General features: G+C 39.9%; 1 protein-coding gene across 7 annotated transcripts in view; it reads left to right on the top strand.

The window, feature by feature from the left end:
• Positions 1-23532, top strand: part of brm (ATP-dependent helicase brm) — a 714323-nt gene that overhangs the window by 466455 nt on the left and 224336 nt on the right. For 6 of the 7 annotated variants that reach the window (XM_090374387.1, XM_090374383.1, XM_090374382.1 and 3 more), the window contains one exon: positions 4994-5071. In XM_090374387.1, coding sequence (XP_090230513.1) covers positions 4994-5071 — 78 coding nt within the window. The remainder of the gene's footprint in view (positions 1-4993; positions 5072-23532) is intronic. The other variant, XM_090374384.1, reaches the window with a different exon arrangement.

Below are 23532 nucleotides of genomic sequence, written 5' to 3' on the forward strand. Positions count from 1 at the left end.
CCAAAATTTATTCTTCTCTTGACTTCCAGCCATTTATCATTATTGCAGCTAATAACTTGTCCCAGATAAGTATATGACTCCACCTTTTCAATTACTGCTCCTTCAATCATTATTTCCCTTTCTGTGGCATATTTGTTCATCATTACTTTTGTTTTAGCCATATTCATCTTTAGTCCAAAATCCTTATTAACCGTGCATAACTGATTAAGATTTTCCTCTAATTCTTTGGGATCGTGGCTTATGACCACAATGTCATCTGCAAATCGTAAATGGTTTAGGTACTCTCCTTTCACATTGACTCCTTTCTGCGACCAGTCTACTCTTCTGAAAGCTTCCTCAAGGGCAGCAGTAAACAGCTTTGGAGATATTGTGTCTCCTTGTCGAACTCCTTTCTCAATTTTAAATTTCCTACCGTCTTTGTCTAGTCTGATAAAGGAGGTAGCATTCCCATATATATTTTCTTCAAAATCATAATATATGGTGTATCTATGCCTTGTCTTTCCAGTGCCCAAAACATTGCCTTATGCTGTATGGAGTCAAATGCCTTTTCATAATTCACAAATGCCAGGCATAATGGTATTTTATATTCATTTTCTTTCTCCATTAGCTGTGATATTACGTGAAGGTGATCCATAATTGAGAATCCTGTCCTAAAACAAGCTTGCTCTTTCGGTTGATTCTCATCAAGTATTCTTTCTAATCTATTAGTAATGACCCTTGTGAACAACTTGTAGATGTGCGATAACAAGCTAATTGGTCTATAATTTCCAATTTCTGATTTATCTCCTTTCTTATGCAGCAAAACTATGATTGCATTATTCCACTACTTAGACGTCACACCTTTTCTAATGCATTTTGTGAAGTCTTGCCAGTTTTTGTATCATGTCTCTTCCTCCCAATTTTAACAACTCTACAGTAACTTCATCTTCCCCCGGGGCTTTCTGATTCTTCATTTTTTTTAAACGCATGTTCTACCTCATCAGGAAGAATATCGGATATGTCGAATGTGTTACTAATTTGCGATCCAGCTTCCCCACTGCTGGCATCATTCCCTCGCTCCTTGTATAATTCTCTATAGTAGTGTTCTGCTATTTGAATTATGCCTTCTCTGCTGTTTATAAGTACACCATCGCTATTCTTCAGTTTCAGTATTATTTGTCTTTCTGTATTACTGCTCATGGCTGCTGATTTAAATCCTTCATTTTCCCTTAATGCTTGTTCTACTTTTCTTGTGGTAAATCTTATGTCCTCCCTGAGTCTCTTTCTAATGGCTTTGTATAGCTCAGTATACTAAATTTTCTCCCCGTCAGTGTTTTTCTTGATCTTCATTTGTCGTCTTTGGTTCATCATGACAAGTGTTTCTTGACTAATTTTTTCTTCTTTGGATTTCTTTTTACCTATAGGTTTCTTGGGCTTTATCACTTTCAGAAAGTTGTAATATTCCTCGTCGATGTCTTGGTCCTGAGCAGTCTGCAGAAGCTCAAACCTGTTCTTAAATTCCAGTACATACTGCTTTTTCCTCCTCCTCCTCTGTTATCTCAAAGACCTTTGTATTATTTACTCGAGTCAGTTTTTTCCTTTCCTTTCCTACATCTATATCAAGTGTACATCTTAACATTCTGTGATCACTTCCAACATTTACCTTATTCAGGACGGTAACATGATTCACAATATATCTTCTGTTAGTGAGGATGAAGTCGATTTCATTAGTTGTTAATCCATTTGGACTCTTCCATGTCCACTTTCTGTTCACCCTTTTCTTAAAAAAAGTGTTCATTAGTGACAGTCCTTGAGATTCTGCAAATTCCACAAGTCTTTCACCTCTTTTATTTCTTTCACCAATTCCAAAATTTCCTATAGTTCCTCTTTCTGCACTCTTTTGCCCTTTTCCAACCTTAGCATTGAAGTCTCCCATAATAATAGTGTAGTGGGTTTTCTTCTCATCTAGAAGACTCTCAATTTCGGTGTACATTTCTTCGACCTCTTCATCACCATGGCTCGATGTTGGTGCATAAATCATTATAATCTTTAGCTTGTACCTCTTAGAAATCTTGAGTATTAGTCTTGACACCCTTGATGATGTACTTTTGAATTCCAAAATGTTGTTTTTAAAATCTTTATGGACCAGAAACCCAACCCACCTTCACTCCTTTCACTGTTTCCATTGGTGTACAGCAGATTTCCACTTGATAAACTTATAAGTGATTCATTTCTTCTTCTTCTTCTTCTTCTTGTTTCAGCCAAACCGATGATATTCCAATTCACATTTTCGAATTCCTTTTCCAGCTCTAATATCCTGTCTTCGCCGATGAGTGATCTTACGTTATAACAGGCCAAGTTCAGTTTCCGTGCATGGCAGCCTGGTCGTACCCAGAGATTCTTAGCACCCTCTGCTTACACTCTGATCCTCTCGCTGCCGTAAGAGAGAGACTGAAAGCTGCTCGGGACTGAGGGCCATTTGCTTTGTCGTACTGTCATATGCTGGAGGGTTTGGTCTTTTCCTCTTCACGCTGACCAGGCGTCTTGAAGAGAACCACTCTACACGTTCGTTGCCACCTAAGTGACGTAACAGGGCTTACCATCGAGAAGGTGTGCATGAGTGGATTTTAGGGAGGCAGGCCAACTGGACTTCTCCTAAATCTTCTGTGATAGAGAGGTATTGGATCCATCAGTGTTTTAGGCTGAGTGTCTGATAACACACAGGATACCTGTTCCCCTCTAAGCCACTTTACCTAAAAGCCCTAGGTAAAGCTAATGGCATATAAAAGCAGCCAAAACAGTTTATGTAAACTAAATTGAATAGTGGGACTTGGATCTAACAAAAAGCATTATACATCTTCCAGACATTTGATGAATTGAAATACATCTGTAGACTTTCAGAACTTCATTTTTTTGGTACAGGCACAGAGAAAAGGCATTTGTGTCTTTATGTACGTAGGAAAAGTTTTCTTTCATATGGTGCTGGTGTGTGTGTGTGTGTGTGTGTGAGAGAGAGAGAGAGAGAGAGAGAGAGAGAGAGAGAGAGAGAGAGAGAGCCTATCAATGCCCTGGCTTCTATATATGGTTCATCAACATAGAGCTTTTTTAATGACCTCTTGATGACCAACTTGAGGTGGTCTTGCTACATAGTGGTGGGAATGTATTTCTCTCCATTCCCCTGCATCATCTATGTGTAGATGGATGGGATGGCAAAAATAAAGCTGACGGCTGGAAAACAGGAGAAGAGCTTGAGTGATATTAACAAGACGATCAAGCAACCATACAATAATATCACAGATTGATTGATATTAGCAAAACTCACACTATATTATAGGATGGTTTGCTGATAATTAAATGTCTTTATTATACTTTTCATTAGTTGCTTGTAATGAAAACTGTCATTTGCTATAAGCCAAAATATGTCGCACATTTAATGTTAAAATACATATTGTCATTATTCAAATGTGTTATGCCTATTAAGTATACAGGAAATTATGATAGTTCAGGTCACTCATTCAGGAATATCAGCATTTATTTACATGACTGTTTTTCTCCAAGCTCACTTTCTGCTGTTAGATATTTAGCCCTAGTCAGAGTAACCCTTCTCTCAGATAGTTGTTTAGAAGCTTATACAGTTGTTGTTATTTGGTTTTAAGGAGCATTAGCTACTAAGGCCATATTGCTCCCGGGATATGCGGTGGTCATTCCCTGACCTTTCTGTATTTGGTGGTTACGGGCTCGAACCCCAGTCTAATCAAGAAGCGTGTGCTACACACTGCTGCTCCTGCCCACCTGGCTATGGAGGCACCCACTTATACAGTTATCTTAGCCTACTTCACTTACCTTTGATTGGACATTAGTTATTTCCAGTATTTTTTCTTATTTTCTCATTTGTAATATGATCATGCCATTGTTTTTCAATTATAATTTTTAACTTTAAAAAAAAATAATTTTTTCAATTATAACTTTACTTTCTAAAAATTCAAACTTTGATCAATTCCTTTATTTCTTACTCAGCTCCATAAATTAAATAGACTTAAAAATTGTTTTATGAACAGCTGATTTTGCCTTTTGGCATCCTGCATTTCTTGCTTTGTTCATTGTCATATCTCCCTACCATCTTGTTAAAAGATGGTAGGGAGATATGACTGCTCCTAGATACACAAAATGACTCTGTCATTCTGATCGAATGCAGATAAAGCATATGAATTTTGACATTAAGTTTCAATGTTAATTCATCACTGTTATTCTTTTGTTACGCCATTTGAAAAGATTAATCCCCATGATTGTTCTAGCGTTGATTGCAGTTGCTGGCTTTGCAGCATTTGAAGGATTTACTCCACTCAAACACTGAAAACTGTAACAAGCCAGATTCCCCACACTCTGCTTGAAGTCATGGATGAATTTCAGGCTTTTCTGTAAAAAGAGCTTGAAATTCATCAATGGAAGAGCCTTCAAGAAGAGCCTTTCTTGGAGGGAAGCTTAATGTGTTGTTTCACTGAACTAGAGTGTAGACATCTTATTTTATGCTGACATGGATTGCTAAGACCGCCAAAATTGCTACTTCATGAAGCACACATTATAATAATATGTATACACAGTTTTGATGAACTGCATTAATTTAATGATTAAAAAAAAAAAAAAAATGAACTTAAATTTGAAAACCCCTAGAATTATATTTGATTTACATTTAACAAATCATTTATTCTTAAACTGTGTGATTGATTCAGAGTAATTCCTATATGTATATAGACTTATTTGCAAAACATTTATCAGATGTCTTGTACTCATGCATCACGAAATTAAGAATTATTTAACTTCATGGATTGAAATTATAATCACAGTATACATTTTTATGAACCATGTGTCACTCATGCACATGCCTGTCATCTAAATACAGTTTCTTCAGACATGCTTGCACTGGTAAATAGAAAGATAAAAATAAAAAGAATGCAACTTAGTTTTTTTTTTTTTTTTTAAATTAGTATTTGATAAATTATTTGTTTTTCTTGAGGAGGAAAATGAAGTTCCAGATGACGAAACAATTAACCAAATGATTGCCAGAAATGAGGATGAATTTGAGTTATTCCAGGTAAGATATAAAATTTTTTGAAAATCTCATCTGCAGTTATCACACTGCTAATGTTAACTTCATTGTTGTTAAGTAATTTACATTTATTTTATATTGATTTACATGACATTGTTTAAGTTGAGGAAACATGTAAATATGAAAGTGCTAAATCAAGGTGTGTTGGACATTGTAAAGTGTTCTATCTGGCCTGTTCCAGTCAGTCTGATGTCAACATTTGTATCTGCATCATCATCATCATGTGGTAGAAAGGACTATGAGTTGCTGGTTGACAAGTGATGAATCAAATTAATGATGATTAAATTCAAGACTGAGCACAGCATCCATTTCATGATTTGCTATATCTGTAAATGCAGAATAGATGATCTTACCAATACATCTTTATGAATAGATTATAAAAGATGTCCAAACCATTTCATTGTCTAGATAAACCTCATATCTGAATAAACTAAAAAATTAAAAATTAATAATAAGGGTGGATGTAAATTTTTAAAGGTGTTATCTAATCCTAGAATTAAGGAGGGCCCTTAAAACATTCCCATTGTACAGATTAAAACTAAAGGAACAAAGTCAAAGTCATGAAAATTCCAAGTGTGACCTAATTTTCCCACTAAACCAAAGATGCTGTCCTTTTTGAAGAGGAAGCTAAGCAGATGAAGAACCAGCTCTAAGCATGATGAAAACTTCTTGTATGTCTTCTTCAAAGGGTGCTAGCAGTAATGCTCCATAAGTATTGTTATGGTCATGCCACGACTCCCAGCATTATTGTAGCTAAATAGGAAAAGAAAGAGAATAGCAGAACCTTCTCTTCCCTCCCTTGTTGCTTAACAGTGTGGAAGAGAAAAAACTTACTATGTTTGTTTAAGTGAATTAAAAAATGAAACTTTTTCAGTCAGAATTACAGGCATATGACTACCTGTCCTCTTAGTTGAGGTCCTGCATAACAAATTTAACATTTGAGGAATTGTGGGGGAGACAGTATGAGGTGTGTTAATATGTTTCTCTTATAGGAAAAGGAAACATTACAGAACTTGCCTAAAGGTTTTATTCCTCTGGGAGCATTACAGGTCTATGAATTGACCTTTTTAGTTGTCCTAATTGCTGTTGTTTCACCTGTTTCTAGTTTAACCCTTTTGTGGATTTTTTTGAGGAATTTAGAAGTTTGTAAAATTAAAATTGAAAATCTGTGTACATAAATATTATTATTTTTTCCCTGTATTGACTTTATAGCCAAACACTAGAGTAGGATGATTATTGATAGTCAGAATGAAAATTTGCAAAAAAAAAAAAAAATAAAATAATAATAAATAAATAATTATAATAAATAAATAAAAAATAAGAATTATCATTATATATACTTTTTTCTTTACAGTAATATCTTCTATATATATATATATATATATATATATATATATATATATATATTTATCAACTTGGAATTCGATCCAGAGAATTTCTTTTAATTTCAGATAGTATGAATCCATGTTTTTAAAAATCCTGTTGAAAAAGCACACCTCTCTTATATCAATACATATACAGGGTGTCTCAAAAATATTAGTGCAAATGTTTAGCGGAGGTACGTAACATCTAAAGGAATGTGAATCGCATAGGAACCCATAACCGGAAACGTCACCGTAAGTCGGTACACGGCACTGTTCATCAGTTCGTGAGAGGGAAAAATTTCTGGTTTACTCATTCAAGCAGTAGTCGCCGCACAAAGAGCATGCATCGATATACGAACTGCGAGCTGGCAGACATGCACCTAGTGAATGGATTAGCAGAGGGCAATGGACAAGCTGCTCAATGAATTTATGGAGAATGCTTCCCAGACTGACATGTACCGGACCACCATTTGTTTGCATGTGTGCATCAAAATTTGTGCGATTATGGGTCATTTAGAGGTAACAGGAGTAGTGGGGGGCAGACCACGTTCGATGTGAACTCCCGCCATGGAAGAAAGTCTGTTGAATGCCGTCCAGAATAATCCTACTACCAGCACACATGCTGCTGCCTCTACCTTAGGAGTGTCTCATTGCAGTGTACACCGCGTCTGGCACGACGATTCCTTACACCCCCTTTCATCTCCAAAGAGTTCAGTTACTGTTCCCCCAAGATCATCCTGCACGTGTGGCTTTTGCGCAGTGGTTTCTCCAAGAAAGTGTTCAAGACTTGAATTTTCCAGCCTATGTTTTGGTCACGGATGAGGCTTATTTCACTCGGGAAGGCTTATTCAATCAGCACAATGCTCATGTGTGGGCTCACAACAACCCACACAGTATGCGCCCCCATGCGGCACAACATTGCTTCGCAATAAATGTGTGGGCAGGTATGATCGGTGACTGCTTAGTCCGCCTATACCTGTTACCATCCCGCATGAACTCCGCTAAATATCGAATCTTTCTTGAACAAGTTCTACCAGGGTTACTTGACGATATTCCAGCAAATGTGAGACGCAACATTTGGTTTCAACATGACAGGGCGTCTGCCCATTATGGAAGGTGTGTTCGTGACCATTTGAACAGGCGTTTTGGGCGTCGATGGATTGACCGTGGTCGACCCGTTTCCTGCCCCCCACGCTCACCTGATTTATCGAGCCTTGATTTCTTTCTGTGAGGGGTCCTCAAATCTATCGTGTATGAATCGCCTGTGGACATGGAAATGGATCGAGTGGCGAGACTCGTCTGCACTGCTGCTACTGTCAAAGAAACTCCAGATGTGTTCGACCGTGTCTACCAATCCATGCTGCATCGGTGTTACGCATGCATCGCATCTCATGGTGGAACCTTAGAGCATCTGTTGTAACAACATGAAATGCATCCATCTCGTACTCCATTGTTAATATTATGTCAAATAAATGTTTGTCACTAATTACTGTCTTGTGTCATTTCTGCTTCTTGTGCCTCTGCTACTACTTTCCCATGACGTTTCCGGTTATGGGTTCCTATGCGATTCACATTTCTTTAGATGCTACCTACCTCCCCTAAACGTTTGTACCAATATTTTTGAGACACCCTGTATACAGAAGTAAATTGTTGATACTGCATTGAAAGAACCTTCAAAGCATACACTCAGTGATCACTGAATTATGACCACCCCATCCGTAATGGACTATGCTGCATAGCTTTCAGTATAAAAAGCCGAACAGCTTTCTACACTACAGCAGTGATAATCTGGTCGTGCAAGTCAAAATGATAAAGTAGCAGTTATGGGGCATTAGCAAAGGCACGTGATGCAAGAAAGCAAGCTTATATAGCATCAGCCAAAAACACACACACACACACACACACACACACACACACACACACACACACACACACACACACACCACCTTCTCATTTCACCTGTCCACTCACTCCAAATGTTTTTATAGTTCTGCCTAGAATCTATTTAAGCTATCAACTTTTACAACGACACATGGAAGTTTGTTTCAGCAATCAACCACCCACTGGCTAAAGGCAAACTTCTGCACATCTATCTTACAACTGTCTTTCCTCAATTTGAATGTATGCCCTCTCAAGTGATTATTCTGAGTAAGAGGAAGAATCCCAACAGCATTGAGCATGCTCAAACCATTCAAGGCTTTATACACCTCAATCAGATTACCTTGCAGGTAGCACCTCCATATCCAGGTGGGCAGGAGCAGCAGTGCGTAGCACATGCTTCTTGATTAGACCGGTGTTCGAGCCCGTCACCACCAAATACGGAGGATGCGGCAAGGTCAGGAAATGACCACCGCATATCTCTGAGCAATATGGCCTTAGTTGCTAATGCTCCTGAAAAAAAAAATAACAAATAACCTTGCAGGTGCCTAATCTTCAGACACTGTAATTTGCAAAACTTAAGCCTTTCTTTGTAAGAGCAACCCTTTGTTCCATTCACTAATCTTTTTGCCCTTCTGTGCACTCGCTCCAGCAACTCTACATCCTTCTTAAAATGCGGCTTCCAGATCTGTATACAGTACTCAAGGTGTGACCTGACCATTGCCTTATACAAGGGGATAATCACCTCCTTATCCCTGCTAGAAAAATTCCTGTATATCATTGACACGACACCATGATCTACTCTTGCAGACTGTCTGCACTGCTCAGAAAACTTCATATCTGCCTGCACAATTACCCCAGGTCCTTTTCACTCTCTACCACTGCCAGTATATAGTAAAGATATTAAAAACAGAGCTGAACTGGTCACCATTTTGAAGGCTGAATGACAGAAAATATTGGAAGACATTTACAAAAAAACTGCTGAAAAATGTTCTGCTGAGACTAAAGTCTGTCGTAAAGGCTAATGGTTTCAGCACATGTTATTAGTTTTCCTGTATATAAAGGTTATTTGTTGATATGTAGGTGTCTGTATATTAATTATAGGGCAGTATATATATATTTTTTTTTTTTTCTTCAAAAGGGATGGAGTTTAAATTTTTGTGAGTATATATACACTCAGTGATTACAAATTATGACCATCTACCTAATACCATGTTGGACCACCATTCACACAGACAACAGCCGCTATTCGCTTAGGTATTGACTCCACTAGATGTCTGAGGACATCTGTAGGGATCTGCTCCCATGCTGCCTGCCAACTTTCCACAGTGTCAGAACATTTGACATTTGCATGTCCATATGCTTCACTTCCCATTCCAAAACATTCCACAGGTGTTCAACTGGATTGAAGTCAGGCAAATTTGGAGGCCAAATAAGATGGTGATATCATCAATGTGTTCCTGAAATCACTTGTGGACAGCTAGAAATGTTTTGGAATGGGAATTTCCCAGAAACAGGATCTGGAAAGATCCTATTTCTGGGAAAAAATGCAACACAGCAGGGTGCATGTGAACTCATCACACAAGTGAAATGCTGGTTCATATGCACCAGTGATCTTAGTTCTTGCCAGAAAAACAAGTCCCATATTAAGCAACCTGCTTGGATAGTAGGCACCATGCACAGTGGGTCCATGGACTCATGTTGCTTGTGCCACAATCAAAAGCATCTGTTGGTATTTGGACTTACCTGACTAGCACACTCCTTTATCCCCCTTGAGGTGGACACCTGTACGTGGCGAGGGGACTTCCCAATGCTGCTGCTGGCCTTTCAGATTAGCATCACTGGAATCTGGCATGTGCAGCCATGTGTGCCATTACCCGTGGAAACTCAGAAAGGGGTTCAACAAGACGGGGAAATCCCTGACTGACCCAACAGAGATCAATCAGCCAGTGGTTCTTACTGCTAGGGTCAATTGCATTCCAATAAGTCTCCCTCCCTTGGGATGGGATCAAGGCTTATTGGAAACGTGGGCATGATGCTCGTTAGTGAACTTGACGTTCCATTTCTGTACGCAGTACTTGTTAGTTCACGAGTGGGTATCCCCTAGTAGGGCTCTGTGATGGGTAAGGTACTTAGGGCATCGGAAATTTTTATCTTTTCAGTGAGTAATTTAAATCTTCTTTCTTCTGGTACCCCAACAAGGCCCCTACCTAACAATCAGAAGATACCAATAATTGCAATTCAAAAAGACAGAACTGAGGATAGACCTCCATCTGTGACACATGCTTTTCCTCATTCTCCATTCCAGCGCAGAACAGACACTCAGGAAAATGTCACCCTTCTTTATCCAGTAAGGATTAGAAGGGTTGACAGGATCTCCAAAATCTGTCAAAAGACTGCATTCCGGAGACATTATAGTTGAGGCTGCAAGCCAAAAACATGCACAGCAACTTCTGAAAGCGACGTTGTTAAGGGGTACATCCATTAACATTAGCATTAGTATAGGCACATGAAGCAAGGAAGAAAGCTTATATAGCATCAGGCAAAAAAAAAAAAAAACCTTCTCATTTCACCCATCCACTTCCTCCAAATGTTTGTCTAGTTCTGCCTTGATCTATTTATCATGTCATTATAGAAGCTATTAACTTCTATAATGACAGGTGGAGGTTTGTTCCAGCAATCAACTACTTGTTGGCTAAAGGCAAATTTTCTCACATCTATCCTACAACTATCTTTACTCAATTTGAATTGATGCCCTCTCAGGCGATTATTCTGAGCAAAAGAGCAAGAATGCCACGAGCATTGGGCATGCTCAAACCATTCAAGGCTTTATACTCCTCAATCAGATCACCTTGCAGGTGCCTAGTCTCCAGACACTAATTTGCAAAACTTAAGCCTTTCTTTGTAAGAGCAGCCCTTTGTTCCATTCACAAATCTTGTTACCCTTCTCTGTACTCGTTCCAGCAGCTCTACATCCTTCTTAAAATGAGGCCTCCAGACCTGTATACAGTACTCAAGGTGTAGCCTGACCATTGCCTTATACAAGGGCCTTATCCCGCTAGAAAAATTCCTGTATATCATTGACAAGACCAAGCTGCTCTTGCAGACTGCCTGCACTGCTCAGAAAACTTCATATCTGCCTGCACAATTATCTCCAGGTCCTTTTCATTCTCTACCACTTTCAGCGTAGAACCACACAGTTAGCATTAGTAGAGGCATTTGATGCAAGAAAGCAAGCTTATGCAGCATCAGCCAAAAAAAAAAAAAAAAACCCACTTCCACTTCACCCCTCTGTTCGTTCAAAATACCTGTACAGCTGAGCCTTAAACTTATTTAGGCTATCAACCTCCACCACAAGGGATGGAAGTCTGTTCCACCAACCAACCACCCGCTGGCTAAAGGCAAATTTCCGCACGTCTATCCTACATCTGTCTTTCCTCAATTTGAATTTATGCCCTCTCAGGTGATTTTTCCGAGCTAGAGGAAGAATCCCATCAGCATTGAGCATGGTTAAACCATTCAAGGCTTTATACACCTCTATCAGATCACCTCGCTGGTGCCTAGTCTCCAGACACTGTAATTTGCAAAACTTAAGCCTTTCTTCGTAAGAGCACCCCTTTGTTCCATTCACTAATCTTGTTGCCCTTCTCTGTACTCGTTCCAGCAGCTCTACATCCTTCTTGAAACGAGGCCTCCAGACCTGTATACAGTACTCTAGGTGTGGCCTGACCATTGCCTTATACAATGGAATAATCACCTTATCCCTGCTGGAAAAATTCCTGTATATCATTGACAATACTCCATGAGCTACTCTTGCAGCCCGTCTGCACTGCTCAGAGAACTTCATATCTACCTGCACAACCACCCCCGAGTCGTTTTCATTCTCAACCACTGTCAGTGTAGTACCACAGAGTTGATACGTTGCTCTGGGGTTGCTGTTTCCCATGTGTAGTACTTTACACATGTCAATGTTAAACTTCATTTGCCACCTCTCAGCCCATCTGCTCAACCTTTCCAGATCCTGTTGCAGCAGCATAGTGTGGCGCACTATGGTCATAGTTGCCAATGCGCCCAATAAATCCCGAAACAAACAAACAAACAAACAAACAGCAGCATAGTGTCAGTAGTGTCCTTGACAACCCTGCCAACCTTTGTATCGTCTGCAAACTTGGACATTAAGCCCGATATACCATCATCAATATCATTTATAAATACAGAAAACAATAATGGACCCAACACTGAGCCCTGTGGGACTCCACTAATAACATCAGTCCACGATGAGCAGTGTCCATTGATTACCACTCTCTGTCTTCTCCCCCTCAACCACCCCTTTATCCATAGCAGCAATTTGCCTCCAATGTCACACTGCTCCAATTTGTGTAGCAGTCTTCCATGTGCAACAGTATCAAAAGCCTTTCTAAGATCCAAGTATATAATATCAAAGTTATTCCCTGCATCCAGTTCTTTTGTGACTGCATCATAGTATCCAATCAAGTTGGTCAGGCAAGACTTCCCCTTAACAAAACCATGCTGTGTCTGAGCTATAACTGAAGTCTTGTCTAAATGATCCTGCAGTGCTTCTTTAACCAGTGCCTCCATTAATTTTCCTGGAACAGAAGTTAAGCTCACAGGTCTATAATTACTTGTGTCAGCCTTTGATCCTCCTTTGTGAATTGGGGTCACATTTGCACATTTCCGTCTATGGGTACCTCCCCTGAGTCCAAGGAAGCTCTCATAGTTATGGCTAAGGGTTTGCTTACTTCCTTTGCTGCCTCCTTTAATATAACTGGAAAGATCCCATCCACCCCAGGTGCCTTTCTTGTGTTTATCTTCAACAGTTTCTCCTCCACTTTACTCCCAGTTATTTCAAGATTCTGTAGCTTACTGCTAGAGTTGAATACACCTCTGGCATTCCCCTCGCTGAATAACTCCTCATGTGTGAATGTCGATGCAAAATATTCATTTAGTTTGTTAGCTACCTGAGCAGGATCATCAACAGTTGACCCATCAATATCAAGTGGACCAATCTGATTCATCCCCTTCCTTCTAGAGTTTACATAAGTAAAGAACTCTTTGCTGTTTTTCTTTGCATCCCTTGCCAAGGATTTTTCGTAATCTGCCTTCGCCTGCCTAACCGCCTTTGTAACTTGGTTGCATAGTTGTATCGTCTGCAAACTTGGACATTAAGCCCGATATACCATCATCAATATCATTTATAAATACAGAAAACAATAATGGACCCAACACTGAGCCCTGTGGGACTCCACTAATAACATCAGTCCACGATGAGCAGTGTCCATTGATTACCACTCTCTGTCTTCTCCCCCTCAACCACCTCACTTACAAATTAACACATGACACAGAAGCCTATCTATCATAGGCTTCTGTGTCATGTGTTAATTTGTAAGTATCCCATGCATTTTTCTTCTCTGCCATATGCCTCATTAGTTCATCTGACATCCATTTTGGCCCAAACCTTGAACAATATTTCTTAGTTGGTATGTAAAGCCTAGTAGCTTCCAAGATAAGTTCTTTGAATGCTTCCCATTTTGAATTTGCTGTTGGTAACATCATCAGTTGGTCCCACTGTATAGAATTTAAATACTGTCTCAGTCCATTGTAGTCGCCTTTATGGAAGCAATAACCCTTCCCTTTACCCCTAATGGTAGTTACCTCTTTGAGTAAATTCCACTTCAGCACACTGTGATCACTGCCACCTAGTGGTTCATTTATCTGCAGATTCTTAATGCATGAAGAATCACTGCTGATAATCAAATCAAGAGTATTACTCCCTCTAGTTGCCTCCCGAACATGCTGATGTAGAAAACAATCATCCAATAAATCCACAAAAGCCCTGCTAGTGTGTGAGTAACCAGCCCCCAAATTCCAGTCAATATCTGGGAAATTAAAATCTCCCATTATAAGACACTCTGATTTACTGGCCCACTCTATTTCCCTGTACAGTTCCTTATTATACTCATCAGAGTCATTAGGCCTATAGCACACTCCTCTCAATTTTGATCTCCCAATGTTTATGTCACACCAAACTGACTCAACACTGCACTGTCCAGCGATGTCGACTGGCTTCACTTCCTTGGTTTTTATGTGTTTCTTAACTAATAGCATAACCCCTCCCCCCTTCCTATCCTGTCTATCCTTTCTGTAGACGTTGTACTCCCCAAATTGCAGTTCTGCATCCCTTATATCTGTGTGACACCACGTCTCTGATATCCCAACAATATCTGCCTTCGATGTTTTGAGCAATACCTCAAATTCATCAAATTTATTTACTAAACTCCTAGCATTGGTGTACACGCAAGTATACCTGCACCTGTTTCTATTCTTAGCTACCCTAACACAACCCATGTGTTTACTTGTACCGCAATGGCTGCCAGCAGTCTCTGAAATACCATACATCTTGTTTTTCAGGCTTCTGCTCATTCTAATAGAAGCAGTGCAAGAATCTCTTTCACCTCTGCCAGTGGCTACTGTCCATCTATTGGTCTTTGTCTCCCCCCAAGCTAGCAGTTGATACATTACTTTGGGATTACTGCTTCCCATATGCAGTGCTTTACATTTGTCAAGGATAAACATCATTTGCCATCTCTCGGCCCATCTGCTCAACTTTTCTAGATCCTGTTGCAACAGTGTACTGTCAGTGTCATTAACAACCCTGCCAACCTTCATATTATCTGCAAACTTGGACATTAAGCCTGATATACCATCATCAATATCATTAATAAATACAGAAAACAACAGTGGGCCCAAAGCTAAACCTTGGTGGACTCCACTAATAATATTAGTCCCCAAAGAGCTTTGTCCATTGATTACCACTCTCTGTCTTCTCCTACTCAACCATCCCTTTATCCATAGCAGCGATTTGCCTGCAATGCCACACAGCTTCAATTTGTGCAGCAGTTTTGTCAAAAGCCTTTCTAATATCCAAATATATATCAAAATTATTCTTTTCATCCAGTTCCTTTGTGACCACATCATAGTATCCAATCAAATTGGTCAGACAAGACTTCCCCTTAACAAAACCATGCTGTGTCCGAGCTATAACTGAAGTCTTGTCTAAATGATCCTGCAGTGCTTCTTTAACTAGTGCCTCTATTAATTTCCCTGGAACAGAAGTTAAACTAACAGGTCTGTAATTACTTGTGTCACTCTTTGATCCTCATTTGTGAATTGGGGTCACATTTGCAAATCTCCAGTCCATGGGTACCTCCCCAGAGTCCACGGAAGCTCTCGTAATTATGGCTAAGGGTTTGCTTACTTCTTTTGCTGCCTCCTTTAATAAAACTGGATAGATCCTATTCATTCCAGTTGCCTTTCTTATGTTTATCTTCAACAATTTATCTTCCACTTTGCTCTCAGTTATTACAAAATCATCTAGCTCATTGCCAGAGTTTAATTCACCTCTGGCATTCTCCTCCCTGAATAACTCCTCACATTTGAATGTAGATGCAGAATACTCATTTAGTTTGTTAGCTACCTGAGCAGGATCATCAACAGTTGAACCATCGATATCAAGTGTACCAAACTGATTCATCCCATTCCTTCTAGAGTTTACATAAGTAAAGAACTCTTCGCTGTTTTTCTTTGCATCATTTCCCGAAGATTTCTCGTAATCTGCCTTTGCCTGCCTAACCTTCCTTGTGACTTGGCTACAGACCAGCTTATATCTATCATAGGTTTCCATGTCACCTGTTAATTTATATCTGTCCCATGCATTTTTCTTCTCTGCCATATGTCTCATTAGTTTATCTGACATCCATTTAGACCTAAACCTTGAACAATATTTCTTAGTTGGTATGAAAAGCGTAATAGCTTCCAAGATTAATTCTTTGAATGCTTGCCATTTTTAATTTGCTGTTGTTAACATCATCAACAGGACCAAGATATCGACGAGGGATATTACAACTTTCCGAAAGTGATAAAGCCCAAGAAACCTATAAGTAAAAAAAAATCCAAAGAAGAAAAAATTAATCAAGAAACACTTGTTTTGATGAACCGAAGACTACAAATGAGCAAGATAAACACCGACAAGGAGAAAATTGAGAATACTGAGTTATACAAAAACCTTAGAAAGAGACTCAGAGAGAACATAAGAAGATTTAACACAAGAAAAGTAGAACAAACATTAAGGGAAACCAAAGTACTTAAATCAGCAGCCATGAGCAGTAATACAGAAAGACAAATGATACTGAAACTGAAGAATACCGATGGTGTACTTATAAATAGTAGAGAAGGCATAAATCAAATAGCAGAACACTACTATAGAGAATTATACAAGGAGCGAGGGAATGATTCCAGCAGGGGGGAAGATGGATCGCAAATTAGTAACACATTCGACATACCCGATATTCTTCCTGATGAGGTAGAACATGCGTTTAAAAAAAATGAAGAATCAGAAAGCCCCGGGGGAAGACGAAGTTATTGTAGAGTTGTTAAAATTGGGAGGAAGAGACATGATACAAAAACTGGCAAGACTTCACAAAATGCATTAGAAAAGGTGTGATGCCTAAGGAGTGGAATAATGCAATCATAGTTGTGCTACATAAGAAAGGAGATAAATCAGAAATTGGAAATTATAGACCAGTTAGCTTGTTATCGCACATTTACAAGTTGTTCACAAGGATCATTACTGACAGATTAGAAAGAATACTTGATGAGAATCAAATGAAACAGGAAGCTGGCTTTAAGACAGGATTCTCAACTATGGATCACCTTCATGTAATATCACAGTTAATAGAGAAAGCAAATAAATATAAAACACCATTATGCCTGGTGTATGTGGATTATGAAAAGGCATTTGACTTCATACAGCATAAGGCAATGTTTCAGGCACTGGAAAGACAAACCATAGATACCCCTTATATTATGATTTTGAAGAAAATATATATGGGAATGCTACCTCCTTTATTAAACTGGATAAAGACAGTAAGAAATTTAAAATTGAGAAAGGTGTTCGACAAGGACACACAATATCTCTGATGTTGTTTACTGCTGCCCTTGAGGAAGCTTCCAGAAGATTAGACTGGTCGCAGCAAGGAGTCAATGTGAATGGAGAGTACCTAAACCATTTACGATTTGCAGATGACATTGTGGTCATAAGACGCAATCCTAAAGAATAAGAGGAAAATCTTTGTCAGTTATGCAGAGTTAGTAAGGACTAAAGATGAATATGGCTAAAACAAAAGTAATGATGAACAAGTATGCCACAGAAAGGGATATAATGATTGAAGGAGCAGTAATTGAAAAGATGGAGTCATATACTTATCTGGAACATGTCATCAGCTGTGATAATGATAAATGGCTGGAAGCAAAGAGAAGAATAAATTTTGGATGGATAGCATTCAGGAAATATGGTCACATACTGAGGAGCAATATCCCAATTTGTCTGAAACGTAAAATAATGAACCAATGTATACAACCCACCATTGTTGTTGTTTGTTTGTTGTTTGGTTGGTTTTTAGGTGCATTAGCAACTAAGGCCATATTGCTCCGGGAGTATGCGGTGGTCATTCCCTCGACCTTTCCGCATCCTCAGTATTTGGTGGTGACGAGCTCGAACCCCGGTCTAATCAAGAAGCGTGTGCTACGCACTGCTGCTCCTTCCCACCTGGCTGCGGAGGCGCCTACTACCCACCATGGAAGTGAAATTTGGGCATTCACCAAAAGAATGGAAGAGAAGCTGAGAACTACACAGCGAAGAATAGAACGAATTATATTGGGAATCAGACTATTAGATAAGAAGAGAAACACATGGATTAGGTAGAAAACTCAAGTAAAGGACATTCTTATCAAAACTAAAGAACTAAACTGGTCTTGGGCAGTACACATAGCTCGAAGACATGACAGATGGACTAAGAGAATAACAGAATAGTGAGTTTTGGGTATTAAATGGATGGCCATTGCACAAAACAGAAGGAACTTGTAAGTTGCTGGAGAGACATTCATCCTGCAATGGATTGAAAATGGCTGATGATGGTGATGAACATCATCAGTTGGTCCTACCGTATAGAATTTAAATATTGTCTCAGACCACCGTAGTCACCTTTACGAATCAAAATTCCTTCCATTTACTCCTGATGGTAGTTACCTCTTTGAGTAAATCCCACTTCAGCACACTGTGATCACTGCCACCTAGTGGTTCCTTTGTCTGCAGATTCCTAATGCATGAAGGATCACTACTGATAATCAGATCAAGAGTATTACTCCCACTAGTTCTCTCCCAAATATGCTGCTGTTGAAAACAATCATCCAATAAATCCACAAAAGACTTGCTAGTGTGTTAGTGACCAACTCACAAATTCCAGTCAATATCTGGGAAATTAAAATCCCCCATTATAAGGCACTCTGATTTACTGGCCCACTCTATTTCTCTGTGCAGTTGTCTATTATACTCATCAGAGTCGTTTGGCCTATAGCACACTCCTTCTCTCAATTTTGCTTTCCCAGAACTGCACTCTCCAGCCATGTCGACTGGCTGTACTTCCTTGGATTTTATGTGTTTCTTAAATAATAGCATAGTTCCCCCCCCCCTTCTATCCTTTCTGTACACATTATACTCCCTAAATTTCTGTAATGCATTCCTTATATCTGTGTGACACCACGTCTCTGATCTCCCAACAATATCTTCCTTTAATGTTTTGACTAACACCTCATATTCATCAAATTTATTTACCAAACTCCAGCATTGGTGTATACGCAAGTATACATGCACCTGTTCCTGTTCCTACCACGTAGCCCATGTATTTACTTCTTCTGCAATGACTCACAGCAGTCTCTGGAATCCCTTGCACCTTGTTTTCCAGGCTGCTGCTCATTCCAATAGAAGCAGTGCAGGAATCAGTTTCACTTCTGCCAACGGCTACTGTTAATCTATTAGTCCTTGTATCCCCACCTCTAGCTAGCAGTTTTCTGACCCACCTAACACTGCCTCGATAGCATCAGCAAATATTCTTGCACCCTTTCTATTTAAATGTATCCCATCCCTGTATAAGCAGTCTCTCCTGTTAACAAGCACAGACCGGGCTGAGAAAATTGTACCCAATCAGCCTTTCACAATCTCTCCAGGGCCGAATTGATCGACAAGGCTCTCATCATATACTCCCTCCTATCATTCTGGGCAGAATTGCAGACACTTTCAAATTCAACCCTAATTCACGCCTTTTTTTCAACATTGACCTGTACTTGGTTAAGTATTTCTTCCGGTCTCCTGCTCTTAATATCATTAATGCCGATGTGTACAACAATATCACCTTTTGTGCCCTTATAAGATGATATCTGCTCTACAACGTCATCAGCCTTTGCCCCTGGTAGACGTACCCTGGTCCTGTTGCACCCATCATCATTACCCCCAATAAAACATGAACTTTTCACATGGTGTCATATCAGAGTGGGATCTTCATGTTTCTGAATTGAGAGACCAAGTAGTGTCAACTGTCAAAAGAATATCGATGCGGAAGGATGGGAATCTGATCCCTACCTGAGTTCTCATCCTAACATTCAACATTGCCACGGCCTCCAAGTTCCATAAAGGCAGGCTATTTAAACTGCCCAGTGAGGATTTATAATCCGAACCAACTGAGATGTTTTAAATGCCAAAAGCAGCCACTCTCGAACAGCTTGTCGTGGCTCCCTTGCCTATGCTTGCTGTGGCGCTAAAGACCATGAGAGCAAAGAATGTTTGGCTTCTAAGCCACATTGTACTAACTGCCAAGGAGAACACCCTGCATACTCTCGAGCATCCCAGCCCAGAGGTGGAAGAATGAAATAGAAATCCAAAAACTGAAATCGGAGCCTAACATCTCCTATCAGGAGGCCAGAAAACACATCCAACCAGTAAATAGTGCCAAGCCCACATACACCCAGAAAGCATCTGGGAAAAGTACCATCGGTACTCAGACTGATATGACTATGCCACCAAAGGAATCATTTACTCCCATTGTGTTTTGTTTGTTAAGTTCCCAAAAGCCCACCTAAAAATCACAGTCAACTGCCACTCCTATATCCATACCTCTTAGTGCTCCATCACTTCCATAAAACAGTGCTAAAGAAACTCCAAAGAAATTGGAACAGCCACCTACAATCCAAGAAACAATGGATGTAGAAGATAAGGAGGTACAGGATGAGTCTGTCCTGAAACTCTTTTTGAAAGAAGAAGATATGGATACAGGCCGACACCCAGTCTTTCCAAAGAGAGATAAATCCAGGACTGAGCAAATGAAGCCCTCAGCCCTTCGGAAGCCACCAGACCGACCCAAGAAATCTAAATAATGGGTACATTTAAATTTCAACAATGGAATTGCCAGGGATTCCGTAGAAATCATGATGAGATCAAGGCTCTGTTGAGTAAGCATGAGCCAACTTGCTTTTTTCTTACAGGAGACATATTTAAAGGTAAATGAGGACCCTTTCTTATGTAAATACCCACATAAGAAAGGGTTGTAGTTACCCACAAGGATGGCAGCTCCATGGAGGAGTTGCCATCCTTGTGGGTAACTACAACCCCCTTTCAAGCTATGCTACTTACCACTAACTTGTAGGCTGTAGCAGCTCATCTTACAGTGGGGTTCCTCTTAACTGTTTGCTCCATCTATTTGCCACCTGGGAACAACATCCCCCAGGCAGACCTTGATGATCTCATTAAGAAATTGCTACCCCCTTTTCTATTATTAGGGGATTCCAGTGGACAAAATACTCTGTGGGGTTGTTCTAACATCAATAGAAGTGGTTGGATTATCAAGCAATTGATAGATCAAAACAATGATCTAGCCCTTCTAAATATGAGATCTAACACCTTTTTCCTCATGGCTACCCATACATTTACTGCCATTGATCTTTCCATCTGCTCTGCTTTTCTCCTGCCTCTATGTACATGAGAGGTTGAAGAAAATCTTTATGGTAGTGATCACTTCCCTGTGTTCTCCACCATTTCTAATGAAAGACAATGCCACCAGTTGAGGATACCATGTTGGAAGACCGTGGAATGACTGGAATGCCTTTTGACATCTGGCAACATTCAATACTACAGTCAGCCAGGGGCCAATTAATGAGTCAGTAAAGCACATAATAGAAAGTATTGTCTAGGCAGCATACATTACAATCCCAAGGACATTGTCTCGGTTTCCAATTCACAGTAGCTACAAAGGCTCAAAACAAAGCATGGGGAATATTTTACTCGTTACTCCACCTTAGATAATTTAATAGCCTTAAAACGTGCACGTGCCAACGCACATTACATCAGATGTCAGAGCCAAAAGGAATCTTGGATCCAATTTGCATCTTCCCTCACACAGGCTGCCAATCCCAAAGCCATCTGGGACAAAGTTCGGAAAATGAAGGGCAAATACACCTCACACCATTCATCGATCCTGGAACATAATGGATGTACAAATGCAGACCTAACTGCAATTCAAATACTCACGGGGAGACATTTACTAAAGTGTATTCAGAAACATCCTACCTCCCAGAGTTCCTCACAGTCAGACAAAGATCAGAAAAACATCACCTGAAGCTGACTTCTAACTTTGGACTACAATCAGCCCTTTACACAGTGGGAGCTGAAAGCAGCACTGACTATCCAAGGCAAGTGCTGTTGGGCCAGACAACATCCATAATGAGATGATTTGTTATTTTTTTTTTAGGAGCATTAGCAACTAAGGCCATATTGCTCTGGGATATGCGGTGATCATTCCCTGACCTTTCCGCATCCTCCGTATTTGGTGGTAACGGGCTTGAACCCCGGTCTAACCAAGAAACGTGTGTACGCACTGCTGCTCCTTCCCACCTGGCTACGGAGGCACCATTATGAGATGAATAAACACCTTTCATCAGAATCGATGGATCGTTTGCTCTGTCTCTATAATAGAATCTATATTGAAGAGATGTTTCCGGACTCGGCACATGGCAACCGTCCTTTCCTTTCCGAAACCAGGAAAGGATTCAAAAATACCAAAAAATTACCATCCTAGTGCTCCAACAAGCAGCTTGTGCAAGAATGGTCAATGCTTGCCTTTTGTGGTATTTAGAAGCTAATGACCTCCTTTCCAGGATACAGTGTGGCTTCTGAAGGAACAGTCAACACTTGACCATTTAATCTGCCTGGAAAACATCATCCATTTCATGATGCTTTCCTGAAATGTGAACACCAGGTGTTCATTTTCTTTGATATGGAAAAAGCATATGACACGGCTTGGAGATATGGAATTTTAAAAGACATATATAACTTTGTTCTTAGGGGACACATTGCCCTCTTTATAAAGACTTCCTTTCAGACCGGTCTTTCCAAGTTCATTGGGATCCCAGCCATTTTACCAAGAAGAGGGAGTTCTACAAAGATTAGTTCTAAGTGTTACTCTTTTTGCTATCAAAATTAACTCTATTACTGAACAACTTCCTCCAACCGTAAACAGTGCCCTCTTTGTAGATGACTTTAGCATCTTTTTGAAGTCATGCAAAAGGGCATTGAAAGACAATTGCAGCATGCCATTGACCATGTCAACTCTTGGGCAATGGCTAATGGTTCTCACCACACAAGACCATCTGCATACACTTTTGTTGCAAATGGAACCTTAACCCTAAATCGCAACTAAACTCGGACAAAACATCATTCCAGTATCACCCAAGACAGGATTCTTGGAGCTCATTTTCGATAAGAAGTTGACATTTTTACCCTATGTCCGTCAACTGCGGACAAAGTGCACGAGAGGGTTGAACCTCCTATGTGCTATCTCCTCCAATAAATGGGGAGCAGATCCCTCCACTTTACTCCACCTTTATCGTGTGCTTATCCAATCTAAATTAGACTATATGTCCCAAGTGTACACATCGGTAGAAACTACTTATGTGGCTAGTTCACCACCAAGGCTGTTATGTGGTTAGTTCACCACCAAGTATTGCTGCTGGAGTATTTAGAACATCCCCTGTCCAGAGTTTATATGTTGAAGCAATTGAACCACCACTGTCATTCCGATGAAAGAAATTGCCTTTAAATTAAAAATCTATGCTAGACAAACCTACATGGATATCCGTTTTCGAGCCATGATGGGAAGATCTATATAACACTCGTCAGACTGCCAACCATCCCTTTGGTATTCGTGTCCAAGAGCTGCTCAGAGAGCTCGACATCATGGTATACAATGTTGTTACCCAGTCCCTAAGGCAACCACTTTCCTCACTTACCATCATGCGACT

The sequence above is a fragment of the Mastigoproctus giganteus genome, chromosome 5 (genome assembly GCF_048544385.1).
Source record: "Mastigoproctus giganteus isolate SK-2022 chromosome 5, ASM4854438v1, whole genome shotgun sequence".
Taxonomy (NCBI): Eukaryota; Metazoa; Arthropoda; class Arachnida; order Uropygi; family Thelyphonidae; genus Mastigoproctus; species Mastigoproctus giganteus.